General features: G+C 40.1%; 2 protein-coding genes across 2 annotated transcripts in view; both read right to left on the bottom strand.

Moving 5' to 3' along the window:
- kif11 (kinesin family member 11) overlaps positions 1-7,673 on the bottom strand; it is a 34,315-nt gene that overhangs the window by 5,208 nt on the left and 21,434 nt on the right. The gene's annotated exons all lie outside the window — the stretch shown is intronic.
- Positions 5,885-7,425, bottom strand: LOC129092824 (CD48 antigen-like). Its single transcript, XM_054600851.1, is given in 2 exon segments — positions 5,885-7,098; positions 7,101-7,425. Coding segments are annotated over 2 exon segments (756 nt in total). The 5' UTR covers positions 7,273-7,425; the 3' UTR covers positions 5,885-6,514.

Genomic DNA, 7,673 nt, shown 5'->3' with positions numbered 1-7,673 from the left:
TATGAATAAAAACATGAAATAAATAAAATGTATATATATATATAATAATATAATTTTAAAGTAAAACACCTGCATCAAAATCTTATTTTATATATAGGTATTACTGTTTTTACTGTATTTATTTGAGTATTTTTCAACTGCGACTTCACTACATTTTATAGGGAAATATTGTCATTTTTACTTCACTATATTTATTTTAAAGCTTCACCTACTTTGCAGATGAATACTAATTTAGATCAACTTATAAATAATGATTATTAATTAAAAAAATGTTGTTTTATAGATTAATTTACTCAGCAGTATAGTCAGCCTAATTACAAGTATTTTTACACGTTAGAACTGTTACTTTTAGTAAAGTAAAATATTTAAATAATTCCTCAATAACCGAATACCATGACTTGCTTTTGCATGACTAGCCTGCCATTTATTAAGGGATAATTAATTATATAAAATCAACTGATTATACCACTAATTATATTATTAGAAACGTGCAGGCCTTCAGACAGTTAGACATCTACATTAACGTCACATCCAGAACTCCCCTAGGCATGCCACTCGTTTGGGAAAAAAAGTAAACGAAAAATATAAATAACATTGATGCAAATAGAAAAACAGAAAGACCAATAAATATTGTAGTGGACATTATACAGTTTGTAATAACTTTGATGAGTGAAGTTATGTCTTTGTAGCAGGCAGTTCTTTGGACACCTCCGTAGAAAGTATTTGGTTAGGGAGACATTATTCACTGTTACACCTTCAAAACCGAAAGTAAAGGGCGGCCACTCTCCCCATTGCGCTTGCGCCTAGAATTACAAATAATATTTTATTATTTTTCTGTCATTTACTCGTTTTCTGAATATATAAGTCATTAAAAAAATATTTTATAAATTAAAATTAATTCAGGTAAATAATTGCATGTAAAAAAGACAAAATATACATGTATGTGTGTATAAATATGTATAAATATAAATGTGGTTTAATGTGTCCGGTCTTTATTTTTTTTAAACAAGCTAAAACAGAAGCGTCTGTAGTCTGTTTGTCTCTCCTCTGCTGGTTGAAACAAAGCAGCCAGGAGGAAAAAATAACTGATACTATCTGATGTCTGTCTTCTGATTATTATCATGTATAAACTTCAAGCAGGAATGTTATTTATATTACTGAGGTGAGCAGTGCAGCAGAGTGATCAGGTGAGAGGGATTGTGCTGATGAGGTGGGTGTGACAGGTGCACTGAGTAAGGCTGATTAGGTGAGTGAGATGTGGAGTGACAGGAGAGAAGGGGCAGAGCTATGATAGGCTGTGAGCTAGGAGTCAGAAACCTCGAAGACTGAGGCAAGGCGGACAGGCAGAACCCCTCTGAGGGGCGAACAGGAAGGCAAACAGGCCGACGGGGCCTCTCTGGGGGTCGGCCACGGGACGACCAGGCCGACGGGGCCTCTCTGGAGGTCGGGCGAGGGTCTCTCGAGGCGGGCGGATACTCTCTGGAGGTCGAGCGAGGGGCTCTGGAGACTGGGGCTCTCGGACCTGGGGCTCTGACGACACAGCGGAAGCGGGAGCAGTGGGACGCTGCGGCCCAGCCGGGACGGGGCACAGGGCGAGTTGCGGCCCAGCTGGGACTGAGTGTGTGAATGAGTGGGGTATCTATACTGAGGTGAGTAGTGCAGCCGGCCCGGGGGGAAATGCGGCACGGCCGGAACGGGAGCGCCGACGGGACGGGACGGGCGGTGCAGGAGTCGGCCAGAGCGCCGTCCATATTACCCAACTAGAGAGCTGCGCTCAATCAATGCAGGGTTACTTGTGGTTCCTAGAGTATATAAAAGTAGGATGAGAGCCAGAGCCTTCAGTTATCAGGCTCCTCTTCTGTGGAACCAGGTTCCAGTTTCAGTCCGGGGGGCAGACACACTCACCACTTTTAAGAGCAGGCTTAAGACCTTCCTTTTTGATAGCGCTTATAGTTAGGGCTGGTTCTGGTTCGCCTTGGTCCAGCCCCTAGATATGCTGCTATATGCCTAGACAGCCGGGGGACTACCTAGGATACACTGAGCTCCTCTCTCCTCTTCTCTCCCTCCATCTTTATGTATTAATCTCCTATTTATGCACATTACTGATTTTGCTTCTTCGTGCTTTCTTGCCTAGCAGGTTCCCAGGAATCAGGGTTATATTTAGACTGTCATCGTGCCACCTGCTGAGGCCCTCCTGACACCCACTGCTACTACCACTGTCATTATTATTATTATTATTATTATTATACATTACTCTGCTTACTACTCTTCTTATATGAATCATTTATGTCATATACATTGAATGTGTTGTAAAGCCCTCTGAGACAAATTTGTAATTCTGGGCTATACAAAATGAACTGAATTGAATTTACTAATCCCTAAATATCAGCAAATTTAAGTTTTAAAAAAGACAATATTTATTGTATCTAAACACAAATCTTGTTGCTCTAAATTAAGGTTATAAATCAATGTATTTGTTGACTACTCATCAGCAAAAATGCACAGTGATATAACGTTCTACTTTCCCATTGCTGTCCAAATCAAGAGCTACAGCATTGGCTTATAGTTTGTAAAGTTTCCTAAAGGATCCGAAAAACCCTCCGCACAGTGTAAGCCTATAATAGTGGATATCAGTACTTGACCACTTGTCAATCATAGACTGTATATAAGTAAATACAGAAGCTCTTGGTAGTGGGACAGATCTGGTTGCTTCTCTTAAAAAAAAAAAAAAAAAAAAAAAAAAAAAAAAAGTTTCACCATATCTTAGTTCCTCAATTTGGAACATGATTAAATCCTGTTCATCTCTCAGAATAAATAAATTGCATCATATCTAATCGAATTAATAATGCACAAAAGTATAAAACAAGTATAAATCTCTTTAATTTTACAAGCAACTTTGAGACGTCGAGCCATTCACTACTATAAACCAGAGACATTCATTACACATCATCCTGACATTAAGAAAGACCAAAAAGGTTAAAAATAGTATAAGTGAGAGTTGGGCAGTGATAACATTGTTTTGAAAATAATATATAATAAAACTGTTTTAGTTCTGAGAGCGGAGTGGTAGTCTGGACTTCTGTGGCGTTGAGGCTTCGTTTTCTGCCACTTTCTGCCGGGCGGGGATCTTTGTCTCCTTCTTACCGGCCTTCTTTTGCTGAAAAAGAGAAATTACAACAACAAATATTGTTATCAATACAGTACACACACACCTCACGATTTAAAACTTTTAGACATTTTTCAACCTTTAAATCAAAAGTGTTTATATTTTTGCTGATCACCTTGAAGAAGGGAACGCGTTTGCTCTCGTTGAAGACGAGGTTCTCGTCGTTGAAGGACGGCTCTGTGGCCAAGCTTTCATTACAAGTACTCAGCTCGTCCTCCAGAGAGTCCTAGACATGACAAGGAGAGAGGGAACGTCCTGCTGCAGCTCTTCCTGCAGGAAGCCTTGGACCAGCTGTTGGCCCGTCTCCACGTGGTCCCGGAGCTCTGCCTGCTGTTGGTCCAGGGCCGTCCGGTTCAGGGTGGTCTGGTTCTGCACGGCCATCAGAGACCGCTCCACCTCCTCCTGCCGACTCGACAGCTCCTCCTCTCATGTCCGGAGCTGTTCTGTGCAGCGCATCTCGACGCTCTGCAGAAAAGATGAAGGATTTATCTCCAAGACCTCTAACTTTATGTTAGTAACTTCATACATTTTTCTAAAGCTAGTATTTTCTCAGTTTATCTGAAAAAATAAAATGGAAATGCATTGTTTTTCAGACTGTGTAACATTTGGAAATTTTGACCTTTTTCTTCCTGTCCAGCTTGTCGTGGAGACCGGTTACGTCACTGGTGCTGGCGTCCACTGTACTGAGCAGCTGAAGGACGACACAGAACACACAAAAATATTAAATTATATTCAGAGCATCCTGCTGAGAAATCCTCACTATTAACAATAATAATATCATTTAAAAACGATATGAATGTATTCAGATTGTTTGGTGCTGATCACAGTGACATTTATATATTTGCACAAACAAAATCTATTCTAAAAACAGGAAGTTTGGTCAAAAACAGCAAACGCAAGAAGTTACACACAAGATGGTGCATTACAAGAACAGAAAATATTAGTAGTATGGAAAGTACATGAAGAGAAAAAAGGAACAGAAAAAGAGAAGGAAGACGGGAGGAAAAAAAAGCTAAATCTAACTAGCCAACATCTAAATATAGTTAATAAAACATCAGTGCACATTCAAATGCAGTGTGAAGTACATCAAAGCATCATGTGTCAGCATCAGTAACACTCGTCTGTACCTGTCCCGCCGTGTCATAGAGAGTTTCCTGAACGGAGGTGAGCTCCGAGCAGACAAACTCCTCCTGACTCAGCTTTTCTTTGGTCTGCTGCAGGTCTTTACTCGTCTCCTCCAACCTGAAACCACCACAGAAAACATCCATTCTTTAAAGTGTACATCTATACTGTGCTTTAAACTCCTGCAGTCTCATTTTCATAAGTCTAAAAAGGGATTTCATATTTAATGACCCCTCACCTCTGCTGCTTCTCGTCCAGGTCTACAGCGCACTGCTCCAGTCTGGTTTTACTGTCCACGAAGAGCTCCGTCACCTGCAGAGAGGACAAAGTGTGAGTGCAGGTAGAAACCACGACGGCAGCTCCGATAAATACACAATGACACAGTTAAAATGTATGAAAGGATTAATGGATTATAAAAATAGTTGCCTATTATCGATTGAAAGAAGATGATTGAAGTTAATCTGAGGCTCATGTACCTTCTTGATCTCCTCCTCCATGGCGGCGATCCTGTCTGTGTACTCGACTGTGTGCACCTCATGAGAGGTGATCTGACCCATCATGGTCCTGAAACACATACGAGACTGTCAGTTCATATCTGTGACTGCAGAACAGACGACACAATCTACATCTCTAAATCTACGTCTTATTAAATGAAGAATTTTTTGAGCTAAATATTATTATATATATATTTTTTGGACCTTATTATTTCTGGAGTGAATTGAGTTTAATGCCTCTTTTTAATGTGTTAATGAATACTCAGAAAATATTAGACAGCAATTAAGAAAAAATTACTAATGTCAAAAGTAGTTTATCAAGGAAGAATTATAAGAATTCTCTAGTTACATTTTTAAGTAGTTTCTGACATTTAAATAATGTCATCGAACTTAAAAAAAATAGTTTGATTAGATGATTAGATTAATTTCTTAATGAAAATCAATCTGTAGTTGCAGCTTATTTCTCTCAAGTTCCATGTTTTGGTGATGAATCAGGTGTTACATAGTTAAAGGTGTCCAGTAAAACAAATAGATCCCTGTGTTGGACCTACTCATAGTTCTCTGCAGACAGATAAACTCCGTTCTTGTCTCGAGTGGCGGCCAGGTCGTGCTTCAGACGCTCGATCTCCTCCGTGTATTCCTGAGCGGACAGAGAGTCAGTATTTCATTTAAAGATGGTGAAATTAAAACAACAACATTTCCTGATATGCAGAAAGTTATTTGGCCTTTCTCCTTCTAATCGAGATCTCAAACTCATCTCTACCTTAATGAGCGTCCCCTTGGTGAGTTTCTGGTTGACCTCGGGTTTGTTCATGATGTTCTTGGCTCGGCTGGCGTACTCCAGCGTGCTCAGAGTCTCCTGCACAAACAGAAAGAATATAACACCATCAAGAGCATGCAAACTGTACCTGAGCTCTGAAATTGACTTTTTTTTAAAAACAGAAATATTGTCTCACAAGCACATATTCACAGAGAAAACAGAACGTACCTCCAGGTTGCTGGAGGAAGGCGACACGGTGGCGATGATGGAGGTTTTTGTTCGTCCTCCCAGAGAGTCCTGCAGGATTCTGGTCAGCTTAGACTCTCTGTTGGAAGATGACACATTATTTATCTAGTAATTTGAGCTAGACTCATAACTCATCCTGAATGATGCATCATGACTAACAAGAAACTGAAGTACAGATATGCCAGACTAGATCTGAGGTCATTTAGAAACAGTGTCAACATGTTGTCCACCAGAGAGCACTGACAAATCATTTTCATAACAGTAAAATCAGCTGATTAGTACCCTCTAGCTGCCAGTTTATAACTTACAACTACTTAAACTAGGGAATTCTAATCATGCAACAGTTATGCAACAAATTCAACAACATTTCTTCTTCAAGAAGGGTGTAATGTTCAGGTGTTGAAGTGGTTTTAGAGAGTGTTGACTAAATAGCAGAATCACCTCAAAGTGTGATTTTTATTTTAGATCTACGACTCCTCTCTGGTTAAGTACTATAAAGAGGAGAGCTACAGAGAAAAAAAGGAAGCCAAAGAAACAAAAATAAAAGAGTAAAATGATTTTATTCATGCATTAAGTCTTATCTCAATATTTTACTTCTGGTCAAGAAACCACATCTTTTGATTGAAACATTTTGATATAAATATATATAACATCTTAATTTATGAACTTTATAGTTGGATTGTTTGCATCTCCATTTCCAGTTGCAGGAGAAGTGCTGGTGGTGTCTTAAATTCTAATGCGGAGTATCCGACGTTTACGAATTGCAACAACCACAAACCCACACACAAACCAACACACACTCACACCCGCAAGTGAGACCAGCATAATAACCCCCACAGTTTCTTTGTTTATTTCCTCCTTGAAGAGCGAATTGTCAACAGGGTTACTAACATCACTACTGATCGGGTTAGTTATCTTGCAGGTGATGGTCTTGTCTCCTTTAATCTCAGTCTTGGTGATATTCCTGTCCTTTCCCTCCGACTCTTCCCAGTCTTTGTCTCCAATCTTCCAGCTGTAGGTGACGGGTCGGGCGTCTTTGAGGTATGCTTCACAGCTCACCTTACAAGACCCTGAAGTAACCCTGCATGTCAGTGTTCTCAGCTCCACCACTGGCTTGGGGACTCTCCTGATCAATATAGCTCTGTACATCTCATTCTGGACCTTGCTGTTGATCTCCATTGAATACAGGCCCATGTCGTTTTTGGTCATTTTATTGATGACCAATAGTCCAGTCTTTTTGTCCAGGGTTGTGCGTACTTTGTAGCGGCCGTAGTACTCCAATTCTACACTGCCGTCATACCACTCGGCCCCAGATCACCATCACACTTCCACAGGATGTTTGTGATGGTCTCGGGGTGAGGAGGCCTCACTTCGAGTTCGAGGCTACCACCGTCCTCGAAGTACTTGTCCGTCACCTTATCTCCGGTTACGGTTGCGCGCAGCACCGCCACAGACAGCACAAAATACCCGATCAGCTTCTCCATGTCCACGGATCAATACACAGCCGGAGGGATATCGATCTTCATGCCACCGAGATACAAACGGTCTCCACACTCTGCCAATGCGTCTACACCCTTCCTGTCTTTCAGGGGAGATAATGGAAAAACACGCTCTGTTGAAAAAAAAAAAGGACCTGCTGCTGCTCTTAAAATTCGATTCAATTTAATAGAAAAAGATATAAGAAGTACTTATGTTTTTTTAAAAGCAGAAGTAATGTTGCTATGTATGAATTAAGACATAAAATGAATAAAAATATTTTTTGATGTAAAACACCTGTTTCAAAATGTTATTATTAAGCAGAATGGCCCATCTCTGAACTATAGGTTTTACTGGGCGTACTGTATTTACTTGAGTATTTTCAATTTTTGCAAATAGAAAAACAGAA

Source organism: Anoplopoma fimbria, chromosome 6, assembly GCF_027596085.1.
Source record: "Anoplopoma fimbria isolate UVic2021 breed Golden Eagle Sablefish chromosome 6, Afim_UVic_2022, whole genome shotgun sequence".
In the NCBI taxonomy this organism is placed as follows: Eukaryota; Metazoa; Chordata; class Actinopteri; order Perciformes; family Anoplopomatidae; genus Anoplopoma; species Anoplopoma fimbria.
Note: the sequence above shows the minus strand (reverse complement) of the source record. Positions and strands in the feature narration are given on the sequence as shown.